At 45.5% G+C, this 22,694-nt stretch overlaps 1 protein-coding gene across 2 annotated transcripts; it reads left to right on the forward strand.

The window, feature by feature from the left end:
* The first annotated feature begins 1,096 nt into the window (after window positions 1–1,096).
* Window positions 1,097–21,427, forward strand: LOC133265371 (SLAIN motif-containing protein-like). 2 transcript variants are annotated; one of them, XM_061445820.1, is made up of 9 exons: window positions 1,097–1,579; window positions 2,974–3,698; window positions 9,800–9,933; window positions 12,525–12,674; window positions 15,739–15,879; window positions 17,731–18,048; window positions 18,875–19,012; window positions 19,168–19,489; window positions 21,102–21,427. In XM_061445820.1, exons 2-9 carry the CDS (start codon window positions 2,992–2,994, stop codon window positions 21,157–21,159), a joined length of 1,968 nt encoding a protein of 655 aa, XP_061301804.1. In that variant the 5' UTR covers window positions 1,097–1,579; window positions 2,974–2,991; the 3' UTR covers window positions 21,160–21,427. The 2 variants fall into 2 exon arrangements, with proteins under 2 accessions (XP_061301804.1, XP_061301806.1); XM_061445822.1 differs by lacking the exon at window positions 12,525–12,674.
* Window positions 21,428–22,694: the final 1,267 nt, after the last annotated feature.

The raw sequence follows: 22,694 nt of genomic DNA on the forward strand, positions 1-22,694 counted from the left end.
CTGCCAGAGGGGAGACTGAGATGAGCTCTTAGGCAGAAGCTCTTCCCTGTGAGGGTGCTGAGGCGCTGGCACAGGGTGCCCAGAGAAGCTGTGGCTGCCCCATCCCTGGCAGTGTTCAAGGCCAGGTTGGACACAGGGGCTTAGAGCGACCTGCTCTAGTGGAAGGTGTCCCTAAGGTCCCTTCCAACACCCCATGGCTCCATGACTGTACGTAACGGGTGGGCGATGCTAGCGGCTGGACAGAGCCGTGTCCGAGCCGAGCCGAGGCGGCCGCACAGCGCTGTGTGAGCGCGGACAGCCCCTGACTCCTGCGGGCTCTGACCAGGACCCGGGGCCGCGGCCCTGAGGCGGTGGCGCAGGCGCAGATCCGCGGCCTCCCCTCACAGAGGGGGCGGGCCCCGAGTGCGCGCGCGGCGCGTCCCTCCCGCCGTTTGCGAGCGGGGCGCGCGGCGGCGCCGGAGAAAGGCGGAGCGGGAGCGGCGGGCACCGAGCACCGGCGGCAGGTACCGGGGGGGGGGGGGGGGGAGATGGGCACAGCGGGGCCGCAGCACTCGGACCGGACCGGACCTGCCGCGCCCCACGTTAGGGTCGCGCCCTCGCCCCTCACGGCCCCGCGCCTCCGGCAGGGCCCCGTCGCCGCCGCCTCTCGCCGCACCCGGTGCTGCCCGAGACCCTCTCCCCGCCCTTACCCTCCTCCTCCTCTTCCTCCTCCTCCCGGTGCCTCCCTCGGAGAGGCCGTGCCCGCGCACCGGGAGCTGTCCACGCTGCGGGGCTCCCGGCCGGGACCCTCCTCCCGGAGCGGGGCCGGGGCCGGGGCCGTTACCTGCGGGCTGGGAGGGGGTGGCGTCCGTTGCCCCGCTCCCCGGCCTCATCCTGCCCTCTGTGGTGAGGGGATCCCGTTAACCCCCGTTAGAAACCCGGATGTCTTGATGGGAAACTCCGAATGATTGTCTCCGGCACAGCAAGGGCTTCAGATGGGGCCGCCTCTTCCCTTCCCTTCTCTTTCCCCCGCCTTTTGAGCCCTGTATACAATGAAATCAAGTTTTTCAGATGCACATTTTGACCTCCTGCATCCCTGCTCCTTTATTTAGGCTTGCTGGTCGTGGGAAAAAGCGGAATGGTTTTAATCTGTTTATTCCCTGTCTGTGAATGAAAAAACAGGTTTTGCTGCTCCTCAGCCTTAGAGGGGAAGGGATTTGTTGGGTGACAGATCTCGTTGCTCCCCCCTTGGGCTGTGGTGTTTTGCTTTGACAGTAGGACGCTTAAACTCCCCACTGGTGCATCCTCAGCAAGTTCCTGAGCAGGAGCTTTGAGCTGCCTTTGGGAATCCTCCGTGTTCCTTTGGAGATCATCCATGCTTCGTTACTCATGGAGAGAGCGGGTGATGCCACAAGGAGGTTTTCCAAGTGGACGTATGAGTAGGAATCTGATTTTCTGGGAGCCCCACGTTAAATTTCTCATTCCCAGGTCAAAACGACTTCAGGAATGCTCCTTAGAGGCGTCATTTTGAGAGTGGTGTTCAAAGCGCACTGCAGTCAGCTCTTCACAGGAGCTGTTTGTCTTCATTACTAATTCAAATGTAAGCCTGAAACTTTCATCTTTTCTGTACAGGACCTAAATAAAACCACCAACTGACAAGTTAAAAACCCAAAACAAAATGTGTTTTGTAGGAAACACACTCAGGTGCTGCAGTTACAAGGGATTGAAGTAACAGCGAGATGCTGAGGGGGTGTTGGTGTATTTTTAACCTTGCTGGCTTCGTGCCCTTTGTTTGACACTGAATTTTTGTGTTTTCCTCTCACCTGCTGGCAGTTAGGCCTTGAAGACAGGGGAAACTTTGAGGCAACAAATGGAGGGGGAAGAACATCTACAGCTACAGAAAAACAGGGTGCAAGTGAAATTGTGATGTCTGCATCACATCTTCTATTAAACTTCAGCGTGGTTGTTTCTGACTTTCCTCATCTGTCCGTCTGTTTGCTCTCCTTCTCTGAAATAGGATTTATATTTTTGAAGGGACTCCCTTTTACTCCTGTGGAGCATTAATCTTGTGTTAGGGGCTCTTCAGTGAAGAGTCAGTTCAGAAATGAATCCCATGTTGAAATGGAAAACTCATGTAAATCACTAGTGCAGGGGAAAACCAGTGTTTGCTTCTTATCTGTAAGTGGTGGAAAGCTGGTTGTTAAATGCATGTGAATTTTTGGGAAGCCTGGAAACTTGGGCAGTGTAAAGCTGCCAGAGTGATGGTGCTCTGCTGCTATTCACCCTGGTTGACAGCCACAGGGTGAACAGTAGCATTTAACAAACCAAACCAAGTAGAAGGCTTTGGTTTATGAAACTTACTGGAATATGTCATCTATGGTGGGGTGTATTTATCTCTCTTTTTGTTCTGGTTTTTGCTATGTTGGCCTCAAAGAGCTTGCCTCTCCCTTTGCACTTGTAACCGGAAAAGATGCTAGTTAAGACACAAATAATGCTTATTTTCACCTCCCACTGTAACTGTGGTTCTTGTCATTAGTCTTTGCTGTGAGTTGATCCAGAAACCTTCTCCAATTCCTTTTCTGCTTTTCCAGGGTAAACCTGGTAATGAACAAAGGCTGTTTTTAGCATTTTCTTCGTGCTGTCCTTGCCTGACGTCAGCACCTGCTAATGAAGTTTCCTGGCTTTGCTCAGGCAGTGCTTTTCTCACAAATTTTGTTAGTAAACAGATGGAAACTGTGATTAAATCAGCTTCCTTTTATACAGCCACTTTGTAGCACAAGTCACACATCCTCACTGTTTCAAATGAGTATTCTGTGTTTGTTGAAATGTTTCCTATTAATTTCAGTTGTTATCTTTCAATAGGTTTTGTTTAAATGTCCTTGTACCCAATGTAATTGTGATTATAAAAATGAGATTTTGGGGGGTTTAATGCCAGTTGGCTTAAAAATACGGTGCATCTTCATGGAGCTTTTAGATGTTTCTCATGTCTTGCAGTGCCACTGTGTGTTTTGGATGATGGTGGTGCCTGGAAATGTGCCGGTCATACAGCAGGATCATGCTTTCGAGCCAGCCTTAGGACGAGACTCCATGGAGAACTCAGCCATGGGCCCTGCCACGGCACCGGCCCCCCAGGAGGTGGGTGCGGAGCTGGCAGAGGTGCGGAAGCTGAGGGAGCTGGTGAGGAGGCTGGAGATAGAGAACCAGCACCCCAGGACCAAGAGCAGCAGGAGTGTGCTTGGGACAGTGCAGAGTGAGCTCCATACTGTTGTGGATAACCATGGCTCTGGTCTTAATGGGATGGAGATTAATAACAGCATCAATGCCATCACCGAGAAGCAGGAATTGCAAATCATGGTGGATCTGCACAGCCAACTAAGCAAGATAAGGAAAGAGGCAGGAGATAACAACTGCTTCACAAAAGATACAGATGCCCAAATGCAGTATAGTAGCAGCAGTGCCACTGAGGAATTGTCTTCCAGCGTGTGTAAGGTGGAAGTGAAGGATGATGGTGACGTGAGGTGTTCCTCACGTACAGCCACGAGTGATAGTACAGAGCTGATGGGAAACGTGGTCCTTGCTGGTATTGATTCCTCAGTTAAAACAAACGAACAAAATCCCAGCCAGAAATGCAGAGAATCAGAAAGTCTGTCCAATGACACGGATCTGGATGAAGTCAAAGTGTTAGAACTTGAAAACTGCAACGAAGAAGAAGACTGCTGGTAGGTATTTCAAACCCTCAGTGATATCTGGAACTCCTGCTGCAGTTGGGAGTTTGGTTTTAGGTGTGCAGTGATTTTTAAGGATATAAAGTGATTTCTATACAGTGCTTCGGTTGCTAGCAGCAGGAATGTGGTTCCTGTTATTGACTGGTCTTATTTTTAAGACCATTTTGCCAGAGCATTATTATTATTTCTTGAATCAGTTTAAGGCTTTGTCTTTCCCCCTTTCTTCCTGACACTGCTGTAGCAAGCACAGAAAACTTCCCTTCCCTGCCGGTTTTTGTGTAACACATGGTAAATGAATAATGGAGTTTTTAAACTTTAAATACGTTATTTAATAGTTATGTACAAATGAGAGTGTTGTAAAATGCAAAGTGAGACCTCAGGCTGCCTGGAATTTGTGGCTTTTGCTGGTATCTAAGACAACAAACAATTTTCATTTCCTGAATACCATTTCTTCACAGTTAACCTGTTTCTTTTGTTTGGAGACATGAAGTGAAACAGATCAGTGATGTAATCCTCAGCCAAGCTCACTGTGTAGGCCTCTCTGCTTCACCAGCCTCGTTTAGAACTTGTTGTATAAATCAGCAGATTAATTTCCCTTTGCCCTTCCAAAGCTAGGTAAAGTTTGAGGCTAATTCCAACTCATGCAGTAGCTGCGACTTGAAATTTCAGCCGATGTAAGTGAAGGTAAACTTTTGTTAATGGAATGGAGCTCACTTGGCTCAAGTCTAAATTTGAGGTTATATTAAAAACATGATTGTTGGTTGTTTTTTTCTTTGCAAGCTTTCTTTTAAAACCTATATAATGGTTCTAACTCAATCACTGAAACTCCTTAGGATACCTAAACAGCATTTGGAGCAGATCTCTTTAAAAAGAATATATTTAACCAGTTAAATTTGGAAGACAGGCTTCATTATTTCTGTGTTAATGAAAGCAGTCAATTTTATGTTCATTTTCATGAGATTCTTCAAATTGCATTGATTGGGTGAAGGAACCAGAGGGAGTCTGAGATCACGTGGGCAATGGATGGTGTTGGTGCCATCAAGACTGATTCTGCTCCCAGCAGCTGTGTCTTCACCTTCCCTTGAGCTGGTGACTCATGAGGTTGTTCTTTGCCAGGTGATCTTCTCACTAGACCATGATCTTCCTGTTGTTGATACCTCTGTTTTCTTGTCAGATTTGTCTCATACAGGCAAACATATTAAAAAGAGGTTCCCCAAGGAGCTGTGGTATTACAGAGCACTTGTGCAAGTACTATTGTCATAAATCATCTTTGATCATGTTGCATTGCTCCTATCTGTTCAGTTAACAGCCTGGTCCTCTTGGTCTGCTGACCTTATCTTTAATATCACCTACTAGAGGGGGTGATGCTTTATACCTTAAAGAATAAAGAATTTAGTTTGTAGTCTTTAAAATATGAAGGTGTTTAAAACAGGGGATTGGGAGTGAGAAGCTTTCAAAAAATGAGGCTTTGGTTCTTAGATGTTCGTGTCATTCTAGTTCTAAGAACAGGTCCAAACTTCAGGGTGCTTTCTGTTGTGATATTGTTCTTATGCATCATAACTTCTCAGCAGGTTTGAAGCCTCTGGTGCAGTCTGCCCTTGGGCTGATGTGATAACAGCAAAGCCCATGGCCCCAGGAGGGGAAGGCGGAAGCACAAAGGCACGCGGCAGGGGGCTTATTTTGCAGGTGCAGACAGAGGCTTAGTTTCTGCACTACTTTGAAATTATTAGGTTTATTTAGATCAAACTTGCACATGATTCTGTGCAGCTTCCCTCAGCTTCAGCAGGGTTTGTGTTTATAACAACAACCCTGCGGTCACTGAACTCGGAAAGGTGAGGTGCCGCATCCCACGCTGCAGCTGTAACTCTCTACCTCCTTGGTGCCTCTCCTTTGACTTGCTTGCTTAGGTCCCTTTCTCAAATAGCTGTTCACAATTGTAAATATCCCCTAGACCTGATCAAGTGGAAGTCAGTGTTTTGTGCTGCTGGGTCAGCACAGCTCAGCCACATTCAGACTGGAGTGCTGCTCACTGCTAATGGGTGAGCTCCTTTAAGCTACATCTCAGTGCAGGTCAGCTCCAGAGTAGTTTGCAGAAAGGCTGTTCCCTGCACAGAAGGGATCAAACCAGCCGTGCTTGCAGGAGCCTGACCTTGTTTGTCTTCCTCAGTGATTGCCCCTTGTAGGTGCTCCCCCAAAGAATTAAGTTGTGGTTTTCTCTGCTTTTAGTTTATTGTTTAGTGGTGAGGCACAGGCAAGGCTGCTCAGAGAAGCTGTGGCTGCCCCATCCCTGGCAGTGTTCAAGGCCAGGTTGGACACAGGGGCTTGGAGCAAGCTGCTCTAGTGGAAGGTGTCCCTGCCCATGGCAGGGGTTGGAACTGGATAAGCTTTGAGGTCCCTTCAACCCAAACCACTCTATGAAAAGCAATTCACAAGGTCTTAGTTTCTCAGGCTGGTCACCTGATGAAAACCTTCCAGAGGTATTTTTAACTTGATATAGTCAACTGCTTGCTTAGAGAAAGGCTCGAGGTGTTGGCTCCTGCTCTTTTCCTTAGGGTGAGGTGTGAGCAGGGATATGCTTGGTCCCACTGCCAGCGCAGAGCGGGAAATCTTTTTCACACGCAGCTCAGCAGCCTTGTGCCATGTTCGTATAATGCAGCTCGTGAGTTGTCCCACAAGGTGCCTTTTGATCATCTTACAGACTATTGGCTGTGTCATGAGCTTAAGCTAATGTGTGTTTAGAGCTTCTGGGATTTAGTGCCTAGATTTGGGGATTTTGTTGAGCAGGATTAGTCACTAGATAGGCAGGAAAAGCAGCGCCTTTTCAGGGCTTTGCAGTATCATTTTATTCCTCTTTTCCCAGTTTCTGGGTAAGAAAGTCTCAGGCCTCTACTTGGGCTAATACGGGAATGTCTTCGTGTGGAGTGTTTTCCACATGATTTTCCTCCTTTTTCCCTTAGCTTCTATCATTACAAGACCTGCCCAATGTTGTTTCACTGTTGTTCCACAACACTCTATTGTTGAGCTGTTCTGTTCAACAATAGTGTTTAGATTTGAGACTAGAACAACATAAAGCGCAGAAAAAAATGTTAAAATCAACTTTCTGGAGTGATGTGTGAAGGAAAGGAAAATGGATGCATTACCTGTTTGAAATACACCTTTACAGAAGAATTTAGCTGCCTTCTGAGCACTTTCTGGAAGTATATCCTGTAAACCTAAATCGTTCTAAATATCTTTAGCTACCTCCAATCTCTTTCTTCTTGCTCTGATGCATGTAGCTCACGTTTAGTGCTGTGGTAGCAACTTTTGCTAAGTGCTGTGGAAGGCATGTAATAAACCATCATGTCTTAAAAACTGCAGTTCAATTTACTCTCAGTTTAATGCCCTAATGCACGAGTTATAGAGCTTTCTGCAGCCTGAAGTCTCCTCTTAAGACCTATAGATTTACTAGTGCAAATATCTTACCTGATTAGGATCTTAACCTCTCAGGCAGTACAGGCTTGCACACTTACAACTCATCTGATGTGTCCTGAATTGTGAAGATGCTTTTTCTTCAATGCAGTGTGCAGGTTGGAAAGTTGTCATCATTGGTGCGCAACTGGAACTACCTGGCACTTACCAGAGCTGCATTTCATAGCATTCTTGATATGGGAAAGTGAAACACTACTAAGCAGAAAGTAAAGATGTTTTATCTAAGGGTTTCCTCACAGAAGCTGAAGAAAACCTCATTTATATTTAATCAGTTCCACAGCAAACCCCAGTACATCACATTTAGGATATATGCCCCTGATGTTTACTTTCTGAATTTTGTGCTAGGCTTTGTAACTACTCAGATAGGTTCTAAATTGTCATTTGCAATTTGAGCACAGAAAACATTCAAAGCGTAACCTTTTGGCATTTAAACAGTGCACGCTTCACACCCCAGCTGCTGAGTTGAGGGAGCAAACTGCAGGGTAAAGCTTACTGAGGAATCAGGTATTTGTTAAAGCCGAAGGACTTTGGCTGACTGGTTAACTGACGGTTGTGTGCATGCTTCATGGCACGCCTGAGCATATTTGTACCAGAAACACTGCATACATGATGCCAGGGTACCTGAGAAGTTGGTACATTGAAGCCTTCCCCAGAGCTTCTTGAAAAGGAAATTTACTAAGGCAGATGCTGTGGGATCAAAACCAGAATTCCCCTCTTGTTCAGTTAAGCTGTCTGTCAGTGCTCTGAGTTGAGCTTTCTTCCTTGAGTTTGGTGAAATCTCTTCCCTGTGAGGGTGGTGAGACACAGACACAGGGAACCCAGAGAAGCTGTGGCTGCCCCATCCCTGACAGTGTTCAAGGCCAGGTTGGATGGGGCTTGGAGCAAGGTGCTCTAGTGGAAGGTGTCCCTGCCCGTGGCAGGGGGTTGGAACTGAGTGAGCTTTAAGGTTCTTTCCAATCCAAACCAGTCTGTGATTGATCTTATGATTGTATGAAATTTAAGTGAGACCATCTCTTACCAATAGACTTGTCAGCTGGGAAACGAGAGTCCTCTGCCATACTACAGAGGACTCCAGTACCCTGTTCCATGTGGAAACAGTTCTGGCAATCAAACAAGTGTTACCATACGTCTGATCACATAGAAGCATGATTAGCGGTGTGGAAGGAGCTGGGTAGAGCTACTGCTTCCTGAAGTAGAGCAGGATTTCCTCCCTTAACCTAAAATACGTGAAGAACAACGTGACCTGCCCTAAGGAGGCCATTGGCCTCTTTTTTGTTTGATGGTTTTATTGCTGCTTTTTTTGTCTCAACTGTAAAGTAAATCCAGAGAGAGAGCAATTGGCTCTCTCTGATTTATTGGATCTGAGTGGCTGCAATGCTCATTTACCCATGCAGGAGCGCAGCAAGACGTGCTTGTAGGGATAGTGCAGCTGCAGGAATAATAGTGTTCGTGTTTCTCAGCATTTATTTTGTCAATAGCAAATTAGCTTTTGGATTTTGGTATTTGCCTGTAAAGCTTGGTATGAAAAAGCTTCTTCGGGAGAGCGTGACTGAAGAGACTGCAAAAGATGGGTCTGGCCAGGGGCAGGGATATTATTAAGATCTATGAACCCATGAGTAGCGTGTCAAGAGACAATGGGGAATAATGACCTTCCGTCTGTACCCACCCCTCAAGAGCCAGACAAGAGGAATATAAGTGTAAAGAACAGGTGACATTTTCAGGGCAGGTGAATGGATGGAGGTGGTTCTTCACCCTGGACGCTGGGGCATTGCAGGACTTGCTGCAATAGGGTGCTGTGGGTGCTAGAAGCAGGTATGAAGTAAAAAATGGGCTTAGATGTAGATACTTCACTAAAAAATGTGATTTTGATAAGTGCTCCATCTGACACTCCCAGATTGCCAGGCTGAGGGAGTCCAGGACAGCGTTCTGCATCAGTATGGCTTTGGGATTGGTTGTTTCTATGCTTATCCTTACCTGGAGTCAGGACAGAAGGCAGGGTGATAGCTGAGATGGACATTTTGATGCCAGTATTTTAAATATCCCAGTTGTCTCTTTTACCTCTGCCAAACATGGATAGGCACCTGAGACCCCCATAGTATGTTTCTGTGCCTTTTAAACATGAGAGGTTTTAGAAAGTAATGGGATAATTACTGAAATATCTGTTGATCTGTATTGGTTTTGTTGTGGAGAGCTATGTTTTATGAATTGAATACAAGGTGCCTGAGTGAGAATGAGTAACTGGAGCAGAAAGACTTGATGTGTCTCACTGCAGGAGTGTCAAAAGTTATTGCTCAAGAGTGTAGGAGGCCAGTGAACCACATGCAGACTTTCCTTGAGGTCTTAAAACCATCCTCATCATCGTTTCATGCTCAGATACTAGAACTTGCCTTCACACTGCCAGGTATGGGGCAGCCACAGCTTCTCTGGGCACCCTGTGCCAGCGCCTCAGCACCCTCACAGGGAAGAGCTTCTGCCTAATGTCTAATCTAAATCTTCCTCCCCTGTTTTTCATGTGGGTAACTTCTCTATTAACTCCTGTTAAATGCACTTTAGTAAATGCTGTTTCGTTGGCTGTGTGCTTTGAGTTAATGGGCATTTTTTGCTGTCTCCTTTCCATCTTTGCAAAGGCTCTACGTATCCCCGAGGAAATCTGTGGATCAGAAAACAGCCTCACCTTTAAAATGGTGCCGGCAGGTGCTGGATAACCCCAGCCCCGAGACAGAGGTGGCCTGTCGGACTCTGCTGAGCAGACTTGATCAAGGTATGTAAGCTGGGACATTGCTGCCTCAAGTGTCCCTCATATCCACTTGTGTACTTGACATCCGTGAGAAGTGGTGAAGCAGAGGAGAACTGAAGGGTGCAGTTGCAGGGTGGAGAGTGTCTGCAGACACAGCACTTCACATACTGGCTCAGATTTGTGCATGTTTGTGCAGCCCTGTGTGGTGGTGTGTAGAAACCTCCCTGCTTTTGGTTACGCTGGTCGTGCCTCTGCTATGAAGGTAGGAGATCAGTCTGTAAACAGCAAGAAAATTGCACTGATGGCAAGGAACAGACCAAACAAGTGGAACTGTGGTCTTTCACCTCTATGTATTTGTTAAGAAGCAAATAGAGGCATTTCAATTTAACAGCCAGATTGACCACCTTGTTTTCTGCTTTTGATTATGTTCAGAGCCAAAACTCTAAAACATGTTTTAGTGTTTGCTGGTTCTTGATATTATTTTTCAGTATTTAAACATCTTCAGTGTACAAATATGCAGAGGGACTAATATGCTTCAGGAGAATGGGGGAGAGACTCACACAAAACTCTTATTGCAGCTTCTTCTCTATATCAAAAGTTCTGGTGGTGTTGTTTCTAATAGTGATGATTCTTACAGTATCGTACCATTAGTAGCATTACCTGGTAATGTAGTTGTCCGCTGCTCAAAGCTTACAATCATAAAACATTAAAATCCCTAAGCTGAAGAAATGGAGTCACGTGGAAACCTAGTTTTAATTCCAGTTTTATCTTCCCCAACAAGCAGTTTGTGGTTGCTTTTAGCTGCATTACTTCACCACGGAAGGAAAATCCCGTAATCAATCTGCCTGAAATGAAATGCTACAGAGCCTTCTGTTCAGTAGTATTCTGGGGTTGTAGGTTTGTGTGTTTTCTTTTTTCAGAGCACCAGAGGATCAATACCACATTAGCCTTTCACTGATGTAAGAGCTGTTAGAATAGCTGCAGATGTTACTTCATTCCAAACCTGAGAAGGTTCTGTTTCTGCATACCTGTAGTATATCACCTGGAATCCATGTGGTGGATATCCTAACCACGTCTTTTCCAATGTACTCTGGGTTAGAATGGGAAATGGGCTGAATTGCTGGTAACCAAACCACTGAGGGGTTTGCAGTGAATAAGTTATCCTGCTCTATACTGTACAGCTTTCTGTAGCATACAGCTTTCCTCTGTAGGCAGCTGGCATTTACCCTGCAGCTGGAGGAGTGACCAGTTTTAGTATGTTCCTCTAAGAGCTCCTCAGGGAAAATCATCACAGAGCAGGAGCTGTTGCACCTTCATCTGTCTGGTTTGACTCGCCAACATCTAAACACAAAAGCAGGGTTAGTGTTTGAAACAGTGCAGTTTCCAACAGAATTAATGGTGTGAAGTTCAGGGATGTTCTTAACTGCTGAAATCCAGTCCCCAGCTTGGTGCAGAAGTTGCTGTCTGCCTTGTTTGAACTGGCTTTGTCTTCTGTGTGAATGCAAGAATCCTGACTTCAGTTTGGGCAGTAATTTGACTTCAGGGATTTGAAGTCTGAGAGGATGCTGTTTTGTTGGGAGGGGTTTGGGTGGCTTTTCTCATTGTTTGGGTTATGATTTGTTGTTGGGTTTAAGTTTACATTCTTCCAGTGTTTTGGCAGTGCTTGTGGTCAGGCTTATTTTGAGTTTAGCCTTGAAATTCCTCATTTGAGATAACTCAATGTTGTTTGAGACCAAACTTCATTTACTTTCATAAACCATCTGCTCTGAAAAACTCGAATGAAGGTTCATTCCATTAACTCTTTGCTTTCTGCCTGAAATATATCAGCTTTTATTGTACGGCATTGCTCCAAACTCAAATAGTCTGACCTTATACTTCGGGGGGGGGGGGGGGGGAGAATAAACAACAAAACTTATTTATATAGTGAATCTTCATTGTTTTCTTAGCTACTGTTCTCTCAGTGGTAATGGCTTATGGGCAGTCCAGCAGCCCTTTGAATATATACAGGTTACAGATGAAGTCATTCCTTAGGTGCTCATTTCCCACTTCACAAGTGTGGATGCACTAATTCTGCTACCTGGCTTACTTTTGACTGTTTCACTAACTCATATGTGAGTCTTTGTGCTGAATGAGAATTTCAGAATGGCTGTTTCCCATACTGATCTGCTCTCAGTTCAGTCCCAAGGCACAGCTTTGCAGTGTAACGCTGGTTTGAATCCATCAGGATAAAGTCAAAATAACAGATGTGTAAAGATATGCAGGTCAGTGGAGTTCTTGAGAGGGAAGATGGGTGTAGAAATGACAGATACTCATGAAAACAGCCATGTCTGAAGACCAGCCCTTTCAAAGCGTGTGGCTTGTTAAAGCCCAGTTTGTCAGCAGTTATTCCTGGAATTCTTCAGAAGTGACAGAACAAGTTAAAGGGGAGAGCAAGCAAGAGGCAGGCACCGCTTTGCTTCCTACAGTGGTAACCGACACTGTCAAAATGTCTCATTTGAAGTACATCTGTTCCAGTATTGAATCTTGTTTGATCTGTTGCCTTTCTTTATCTTATGCTCTTTGGTTTTCAAAATAACTTGATAACCTTGATGGCTTTTTTGTATTTTTCCTTCTAGCCAGTAGATGGAAAAACCTGTATTGCAGTCCGCTGGCATCACCAAGCACCCATAATCTGAATACAGAGCCAGGCTCCTGTAGCAATGCACTAAACTCTCCCGGGCATCTCAAATCGACTAACAAAGCACTACTAACCTGTGGCAGCTCAGGTATGGCATGTCAATAGAGCAGTGCAAACCTCCAGTGTTTAAAATGCAAGGAGTTTTACTAACTGACACAGGGAAAAGTTACTAAGAGATGCAAGTTCACTCATGGGGATTTTCTCTTTTTATTTTGCTTGCTGACTGACCCAGGTCTCGTCTGTTTCATTAGAGAAAACCTCCTTGCATTCTAAATGTTTTGTATTTATTTCATGGTTTCTGTTTTTATAAATTTATATATTTATAAATTGTACTAATTTTAAGTGACTTCAGGTAGAAAACAGCTGGTGGGGCAAAGAAAATACTGCTCTTGAATAATGGTATCCTCTGTAGGTGTTAACTTTATGAAATTCCTTGGATTCAGTTTGCTGGCTTGAGAGTTTCTTTTGTAAATCGTGATTAGTGTAGGCAACAGAAAGGAGCCTTGTGCTTTAAGGTAAAAGGTGTAACCTCCAGGAGAAGCTTTTAGATAGGACAAGTGGGCAGGTGAACACAATATAACAAAAGTTTTGTCAGATATTATTGCGTTTGGAGTAAGATTTCCTACCTTAGAGGCCATTTCCACACAATTCCTGTTGGAAACCCATATTTGTAGGAATGATAATGAAGCTTCTGAGCCTCAAGTCTGCCTTTGCATATAAAGCTGCTGCCTAAGGAGTCCATGTGGGCTCTTCCAGGAGCCTCATTTATCCTGGATGCAGGTTGTGCTCAGCTTCCGAGCACAAAGACTTTGCCCTTTGGCTTTATGATCAAAGGAATCTTCCTTGATTTCTTTCTTTGTTTATTTTCCTGGAAATTGCTATGTCCTAATTTGCATGTTTAAAAACATAAAGCATATTTAACAGTCCTGGCTTGAAGCTTGCTATTGGATGAGCCTCTATTTTAAGGATTAAAAAAGGGTTGATATGGATGTTTCCACAGGTGCAGGTATGCTCTTGAGAGCTGCTGGGTTTCTGCTGTAAATAGAAGTGAACACTGATCTCTGTTTGCAAACAAAGGCTGCATGTAGGGCTGCCAGCTTTGCAAGCTGGATTCTGCAGGGAAACGTTTCTAAATCAATCTCTTGTTTTTAACATGAGGTTGGTTGGCGATCTAGATTCTACCCACCTTTTCACACAGAAACAGTAACTGATGTGTAAAACCAAAGTGTCTGTGGAACTTCTAAGGCTTCTTCATTCACCCTGCAAATCAAAGGCTGTCACGGGTGCCACATGAAAAGGCAGGTATAGAACAGGCTTTATCCAAATGGGATTATACATGAGAGTTCACTTTGCATGTGTGGTGGCTTGTCCCTTAAGGAAGTGCTAACATGAGTTTAAAGTTCACCAGCAACTTGAGTGACTCAAATCTAATGTTATTTCTGAGAAGATTGGAGCTTCCCTACCCTGAAAACTCTTTAACAGTAACTGCCCTGAAAAACTAAACAAAGAGCCTGTGACAAAATCCAGATGTGAAGGTTCTGTAATGAAAATCACAGTCACCCCATCTTGCAGTGTTGAGCCCACAGCGCTTTTGCTCATGAAAGAATGTGAATGTTTTCCTTCTTCTTTCCTTGACCATTTTAAAACACACCTGCAGTTCAGAATGCAACAACCAAACTAACCACGTACAACTGAGTGGGAACTTCTTAAACAGCTGCATTAAAAATACAGCTTTTAGTATGGGAAAACTGCTTATTCCTTATCCTGCATCCCGCAGGTGCAGTCCCTACGCTCATGTTGCCTCCAATGTCTTTTGCTGACGACAGAAGAAAAAACAGGATTGTGTTGTACAGTTATAATACTGGAGGGTCTTGACTTGGAGTATGTATTTGTGCAGCACACATGTGCACAGACACAGTCCTTTACACTACAGTCACACTTCTGTCGTGGTATTGTGTTACATCTTAAAGCTGGCTTTTGCAGATGAGGAGTTGGAGGCTTACTGGTACAAAGCAGTTTTCTCAATGTATTATTTATTTTACACATGGACTTTAAATGTGTCTTTTCCATGTCATTGGTTACTGCTCTTCAAAACTGGTTGAAGAAATAATATTGGGAAACTGCTGCTTTTTCCTGCCTGCCTGGAGTTGACCATTGTTCAAAGGGCTGCTCAGAAATGGCTTTTAGATGTTTTGCTGAGAGCAGGCAAAATGTTGTATTGCTGGCATCCTTGTTGAGAATTACTCTGCCAATGTGCTGCCGTGAAGACCCCTCAGAACACAGCAGGCCAAGCCTGAAGCTGAAGCGGAAGTCTGTGGTGAATGACATCCCATGGATGCTCTGGGAGGCTGACTTCCACTCTGGATGTGTCTGCTGGTGCGCCTCTGCCTGCTCGTTGCTTTTTATTTAAGAGATGATATCAAATCCCTGCTTGAGCAGGATTTGTATCTCTTAAGCCTACTTTAGCTGAAAGTGATGTTAAGTGCTCTCAGGCTCTTGCATATCTACCTGCTTCATCCAATCTGCTGTCAGAGTGGGGGGTCTAAATCTATACACTACTAATTGCAAACTTGTCTTGGAATTAATTTAAGATAATGATGTATTTTCTCCTAAAATAGCTCTGTGAGTTACATGGTCTGATGTGTCTGTGTTCAGGGGTTAGTTACACTGGGAGCATGTGGCATAGATGAGCGTATTTGCCATGTAGAGGTTTCACATTCACTGATCCTTCTGCTCTCCCAGAAATTTCTCTGGTCATTTTTTGTGTTTCCCTAGGGGGTGTTTTTCTGTTGTGTGAGGTTTGGGTTGGTTTGGTTGTTTTTTTTTTTTAATACAAGTATGTATCTAGATCAATAGTTGCCCTTTTCTCAAAATAGGGAGAAATAATACTGATACTCTAATGGTTCTAAGCTCAAAATTACCTTCTCCACAGCTTGTTCCCTGCACAGGTACAACTCTGCCTCCTGAAAACTGCAGGTCAAAACACTGAGTGTTGTGTTCTCAGTTATTTCTAACTACTTAATTATTTCTAGCAACCATTCCTCAACTTCACAACTGCACTGGCTTTATTGTCAGAATACCTGCTCTGCTGCTTGTTCTTGGTTTGTATGTGGATGTCTGAATGCTTTTTGTGCTCCTCTTCCCTCCTGAAGGTTATCTGAGCATGCACTCTGCACTGAGCTCTCAGTCATCTGTGGACAGCGAGCTGAGTACATCTGATGACTCCATCTCTATGGGATATAAACTGCAGGACTTGACTGATGTCCAGGTCATGGCACGCCTTCAGGAAGAAAGTAGGTGATGGCCATCTTCTTTGAGTGGTAGTTTTAGCACTGTAGAGATAACGTAGATGGATTCCAACTGGAGTTCTCTTCCCCTTTCCCTAACAACAAAAGAATAACTGAAAAGATCATTTCACATGTTTGTGATTTGCAGGGGCTTCCTTTAATATTGTACAGGCCCGAACTGCCACTGAAACTTAGCAATTGTAGAACATTCTCAAGATCACACCTCTTAAAGCAGAGGATAGTGTTGAAAGTATTATCCCACACCCCACTGTTAAATACATAAGCACTCTTTAATACTCAGAACTCCTTCATCCCATGTTGTCTCTGAAGTATAGGTGTAGTTTCATGAGAGACTGTTTCATTGTCATGGCAGTTCAAACAGCAGCAGCTCACAGTTCCCACCTGGTTGCAGCCCCCTCACTTGAGCAAACACAAGCAGGACATTCCCTGTGGATTGCTTTGGGAGCTGATCCAGCTGAAATAATAACCCAGCAATTTTTCTCCTTGTAAACGTGTGTTTTTCTGAGCAGTGGCTGCAGCCTGGAGCCCTGTTAGCAGCTGTCTGCAGGGCTGGGTATTACAAGTTGTTTATGGCACAGAAGATGCATGTACTATTTCACCGCTCTACTGAGTAAACCCAGGAGTTCAGGAGTGCTAAACCTGAAGAGATGGAGTTATAGTTTAAGTTTTGCTCTGGTAAACCATTCAGAAGCAGCTCGGTGGATTTAACTTAACAATGAAACAAGTTCGTGTCCCAGTGGGGGAATTTTGGGGCTTGGATCCAATTCCCATTAAATCATGGGTAAACTTTGCATTGACTTCAGTGAGATTTGGATGAGTTCCTAATTGAAGGTGGAACAAAGTGGTTGGATCTGTTTTTCTGTGCAAATGAATCCTTAATTTGATTTACAGGAAATGGAGAATGAAGTTCTCTGGAGAACATTCACTGACTTTAGAAATGTGCATTTATCCATTTTAAAACCACTATGATCTAAGAACTGGGCAAAAGACACAAGATCTGCAATCACTTTTTTGCAGCTCAGGAGAAGTTGTATGAAAGTGAATAAAGCAAATAACAGCCTTTTCCTTTCTAAACTTGAATATTTTCTTATGCTTTGTGATAAAAATCCTGTCACATTACAAAGGTTCCAGTGCAATATGAAAAGTGCTTCATCCTCGGAAAGATGGAGGCTTTTCATATTGCATTGTCAAGGGAGAGGAGTGGGCAACACTTCCTTTATTTAATCCCTGCACTAGGAAGAGGCTTTTTCAGAGCTTTAAGTGGTGCCTTTCTCAAAAGCCCTTTCTGCCAGCTTGCTGAATTAGTTCTTGGTAGGAAATTGCTGGTATTTTGTTAGGCAAGAAGATGAACTAAAGGTGTAAGTGGGGGGGGACCTGTAAATACACATGTGCACTGGAGGTGTCTGTAAGAATCGGCTGTGTTTTCCCTTGGACACAGGAGTTCAGATCTTTGTTTCAACCAGGTGAAATGTCGGTGGGTGAGTAATTAATTGAACTAAAACATTCATACTGTGAATTGAACTCCTCCATCTAGTTAACCTCACAATGCTCGTGTGGCAGTATCTAGTCCACAGTCACAGCTGCTTGTGTCTGTGACATAGGGAGTAATTCAGGTCAATTTGAATATTAGCTCTATTAACAGTGCTGATCTGGGTGACACTGTTCCACTTTAGGTGTTCCATAAGCTGTGAGTGTCTCCAGCGAAGCAAGTTCTTAACTTGACTCTCCTCCCAAGGTGAAATCACTGATAAAAGGGTTGCTTCTGAATTGTGTTGCATCTGGGTAAGGGATTCCTATTTAAAACCTGCCTCTGATCCAGGTTGCCTCTGTCTCCAGGCCTCCGTCAGGATTGTGCCTCCAGCTCTGCATCTGTGTCCCGGCGCAGCTCCAGCGCCTCCCTTCACTCCCTGCGCAGAGGGACCTACAGCGACCAGGAGTTCGACACGTACAGCCTGGAGGATGAGGATGACTACGACTGCTCCCTGTCGTACCGCAGCGCGCACAGATACTCACCCTCTCCGCTCAGTTCACCCCGATGTCAGTCCCCTTCCTCCAGTGCAGATTACAGCAGGTCATCCACATCCCGGATCCGTCCCCCAAGGAGGTCTGTGCAAAGTCCCATGCAGGACCGGCTCAAGTATGCCAACAGTGAGGGTAAGCTGGGGCTGAGCTTTGACGTGAGCCAGTGCAAGTAATTTTGACATACACATTTCAAAAGAGCTGTTATTTAATGGAAACAAAGAATGAAGCAGGTCAAGGGAGGGTACTCTGCTCTTGTGAGACCATGCTTGGAGTACTGTGTCCAGCTCTGGGGCAACAACACAAGAGGGACGTGGAGCTGTTGGAATGGTTCCAGAGGAGGCCACGGAGATGCTGCAAGGGCTGGAGCAGCTCTGCTCTGCAGGCAGGCTGAGAGAGCTGGGCTGGGTCAGCCTGGAGAAGAGAAGGCTCCTGAAGGGGAGACCTTAGAGCAGCTCCAGTGCCTAAAGGGGCTACAGGAAACCTGGAGAGGGGCTTGGGACAAGGGCCTGTAAGGACAGGACAAGGGGAATGGTTTTAACCTCCCTGAGGGGAGACTGAGATGAGCTCTTAGGCAGAAGCTCTTCCCTGTGAGGGTGCTGAGGCGCTGGCACAGGGTGCCCAGAGAAGCTGTGGCTGCCCCATCCCTGGCAGTGTTCAAGGCCAGGTTGGACACAGGGGCTTGGAGCAAGCTGCTCTAGTGGAAGGTGTCCCTGCCCATGGCAGGGGGTTGGAATTGGATGAGCTTTAAGGTCCCTTCCAACACAAACCAGTCTGGGATTCTAGGATTAGTTATACACTAATGGTTAAAGGTTGGACCAGATGATCCTCGGGTTCCAATCCAGTGTTCTGTGATACTTGTCTGTTTTTAAGCATGTATGTTTTTCAAGAGAGGGCCTAACCCTTTACACATCCCCATTGCTACCAGAAGCAGCAACGGAGAATTTGCTCTTGGTTTCAGAGGAGATGAGGCACAGCATGCCCAACCTGGCCAGGACCAGCCTCCGCTCCTTGGAGTCTGTAAGGAGCAGTCGGAGCTTGGAGTCAGATCTGCAGGTGCCAAGCAGCCGAATTCCCAGAACCCAGCAGCGGTCAGCAGGTCGGTGTGAGGTATTCTCTGTGCACCCCTGCAGCTGATTCCCCTCTGTCTGTCTAACCAACCCTAAGGACACCCTAAGAGGCCTGGTATCCTGAATTGTTCTTAAACTACCTTTGCCAACTGGGTTGTTCTTCCTTTTGTTGCTCTATTCCTAGGTCTGGCTCCCAGTAAGCTCAGGTATTCCTCCAGTGCTGGGCAGTCTCCCTTGACAGTGCGACAGCCGATGAAGGCAGGGTCATGCACAAACTCTCTCCTCACACCCAGGCAGCCAGTGAAAGCCTGCAGTTACACAGGCCCTGTCAGTGGAGTTCGAAAGCCACAGGCATCTTCACAGCTCCACGCAGGCTCTTCCAGCAGCACTTGCACTACCAGAAGCAGTAACATGGTCACTGTGGCAAAAAACTCCCCCATCAAAGCCCGCACGTCTGTTGGGGGGATCTCGGTGCCCAAGAACAAGCCAACACCGCCATCCAGGAGGTAAGCATGAGGCTCCAAACCTCACAGACTTTAACATCTGCCTTTTGGTTCACAGGTTAAACCACTGGGTTAAAAAGTTATGTTCATCTCCAATCTTAAAAGCATGACGTGGGTATGGAGTTGGGTCACAACTACTGACTAACTGTAGATGTGGGGTTGTGGCTGGAGAGCCTTTGAAGAAAGAGCAGTACTTAGCTGGGAGATGGACATTACAGGGTTGCAGTCCCCTTCTGTGGATGTCTTTGGGAACTGCCTGGCTGGGACTCAGCAGCTTCTGGGCGAGATGCCCCTTTTTACCACATCAGCAGTGACCAAACCACTCAGTATTTCAGTGTTCCATCTGCTTTAAAAAGTGTGTTATTAAAACCAAGCTGATTATCCCAGAAAGTGAAAAGCCCCAGGGTCAAACTTCTTTCTATAAGAAATGAACATTATGGCACATACTTACTCAGTGGGAAGGGGAAAAACTCTTCCAAAAGACCAATAACTCTTTGCTGTTCATATAATAATCTTCCCAGATGACCTACTTTGGTGCTTCTTAATTTTGTTACTGGTAGAATAAGGTTGCTGTGGTTTTTTGTCTTCTTTAGTCTTTGGTTAGGACTCCAGGTGAGTTTCTAAAGGGCTTGGAAAGTAGGACAAATTACCAAGGCTTGTCTGTAGAATGATTCTGTATCCTTGCAGTAACTTTCTACAACAGGGGAAAGCAGAGCATAGAAAAGGGCTTCAGTAACTTACAATTCTTGTTCTTGTTTCATGAGTCTGAACTGATTTAGGGACCACATCTTAATCCGGAAAGGTGCGAGAGCGGGTTGGACTTTGCTTTTTTTGACATTTATTTCTGGCTTTTACAGTTAGCTTCCTAAATACTTACACTGTGGATACCTGAAGCTTGTAGATAGTCTTAAAGAAGCAGGTGTTTACTTAGAACCTATTAAATCCCTTTAAAGAATAGGGCCTCTAAGACATGTTAATGCATACCTGCACGCCTGCTTTGTGCACTGGAGCAAGCATGCTCATCCCATCATCCTGAGGCATCTGCTGTGCTTCACTGTGTGATAAATTGCCAAAAGCTGGGTTTTTACAGCTCTTTTTGGCACAGCTGTACCATGAACTTTTATGATTGAGGAAAATGAAGGTGATTTGGTATCAGGCTAATACACAGTAAGTGCTTGTTGATTTTTAATGTCCCATTGTAGCCTTCAATTGAAATGTATCTATTTAAAACCTCCCATCTGAATATTAATTTAAAATCAGTGTCTTACTTTGCAGTAATACATTGACAAAACCTGGGTATTTTTCAGGTGTTCAGTTGTATTTGCAGGGAAAATACTTCTCCTGGACTCAGTCACAGGAAAAACCCTGTAACAGTGTTAACAGCAGAGCAGGATAAATGTCACTTGATGTCCCTGCACTGCCTGGAATTGGTGGTGCTGCATCTGTTCCTCTGGCACATGTGAGGCTGCAGCGGTTTGCTGAAGGCCGCCAGATGTTAGCATCAGTAGATGTGAAGCCTCAAACAAGCATTCCCTGTGCTCAGCAGGTTTCTGGGATCTTCCTCCTTCTTGCAGCTGTTTGTTAGTGCCCTTTTCCCATTTGTCTCTCAACCCAGGTTTCTACAGTCAGCACAGACCACAGAGGACGATTCCTGGAAGGATGGGTGCTACTGACAACCCAACACCCCTGTGAAGCAGACCCCAGCTGGCTGGGCATGCAATGGAACTCCAGAGACCCATCACATTGCAGACTGATGTATATAGCTCCCCTCCTCTTGACACAGACTGTCCTCACCCTGTCACCTGCCAAGAGCCCGACCTCACAGCAGCAGAACAGACAACTCCTTTGCTGTGTTCCCACTGCTGTAAACGTTAACTGCAACACAAGTCTTCACAGGAAGACTGCAAATAGCCTTATCTCCTTTAAACCTCCACTGCAGCCCTTGGGAAGGTTTGTCACAGCAGCACTCTGGGACCTGCTCTGGAGGGTGCTGGCTTCAGCAGGCTGCTGGGGTCCGGGGCGCAGCTTGGAGCTGTCGCTGTGTTGTTCCACAGCATCAGCAGCAGCTCGGGGAGACTAGAACTAGGTATAGAGATGTTAGAAGTGACTTTCCAAACTCAGCCTCGTGTTCTCGACTCTGTCTGAAACTCACGTTTTTTGGTTCGATTTTTTGTTTTTTACTTCTGTATAGAATGTGTTCCTGCTCCTTTTTATTGTTTGTTCTAGAAGACAAAGCAGGGTTTTATAACTGTAGTAACACTTCAAGCTGTTGTGGTCAACGTGCGTCACCGTTCACAAGTGAAGGAGCAGTACACAATATTTGTGTGGGTTTGTGAACAGGCAGTTGCAGGGACAGGGGCTGCTCTTTAAAACCTGCTGTTCAGCAGCATCTGAACTCAGATGAAAAGTTGAATACCAGTTAAAAGTGAACTTCTTAACAATAACCCTCCCTGCCTGATCTGAATGGAAGTGTTTCCTCTTCCACCCAGCTCCCACCTGCCCTGGGTTTTGTAGCAGTTTTCTACTGTCTCTTTGGTTATGAAGGATTCTGTTCCAGTGTCTTCTTCCTCAGCAAGTGCTGGATGCTCTGAATGCAGTCTTAGTACAGGAAACATGCACTGATAGCAATGTTCTCCCTGCCATCAATGTGATTTTGATAGTGTAGTTTAATAAAACGTTATGGTGCTGAAATAGATCTGTTTTATTCAAACTGAGCCTGACTGTGGGCTGGTTTTGTGCTAGGAATGAGCAGCAGCTCCCAGCCTGCAGGAGTTGGCTTCTGCACTCCACCTCTAACTCTCTGCAGGGGTAAACAGGGCTCAGAGGAAGCCTCACGTGCTGCAAGTGCTGATATTTACCTTTAATCTCCTTGGATTTCATCAGGATGAGGTGGGGGTAGCAAAGGAAAACTCCATTCACAGCCCTGGCTTCATGGCTTTCCTAGAAGAACATCCACAAGTGGGCCAAGAACAACAAAGTACAGGAAACGCCGCTGGCAAAGAGGAAGCTTTACAGCAGCTCATTCTCAGAGCACAAACCCCTCTTTGCCACATGTGAGTGTCACAGACAACTGTACACCAACAGGTTTCTCTGCACCCCCCCTAAAGCTCTGCAGGTTTACAGCACTGCCCTGTTCAGGCTTCTCCTTTATGGAGAAGGTTCTTTTCCAGAACCCGGCCAGGTGGTAAAGCTGGAACCTCGGTTGTAG

This window comes from Pezoporus flaviventris, unplaced genomic scaffold (assembly GCF_033815535.1).
Source record: "Pezoporus flaviventris isolate CSIRO_AGI_PZ_B2104156 unplaced genomic scaffold, CSIRO_AGI_Pfla_v1 ptg000005l, whole genome shotgun sequence".
NCBI classification, from domain to species: domain Eukaryota; kingdom Metazoa; phylum Chordata; class Aves; order Psittaciformes; family Psittacidae; genus Pezoporus; species Pezoporus flaviventris.

Bases quoted from the DNA above. Each gene is read 5' to 3' on its own strand.
- LOC133265371 (XM_061445820.1), top strand. From the start codon at position 2,992: ATGATGGTGGTGCCTGGAAATGTGCCGGTCATACAGCAGGATCATGCT. The intron at 3,699-9,799 runs GTAGGTATTTCA...ATCTTTGCAAAG, and splicing joins AACGAAGAAGAAGACTGCTG to GCTCTACGTATCCCCGAGGA. The intron at 9,934-12,524 runs GTATGTAAGCTG...TTTTCCTTCTAG, and splicing joins GCTGAGCAGACTTGATCAAG to CCAGTAGATGGAAAAACCTG.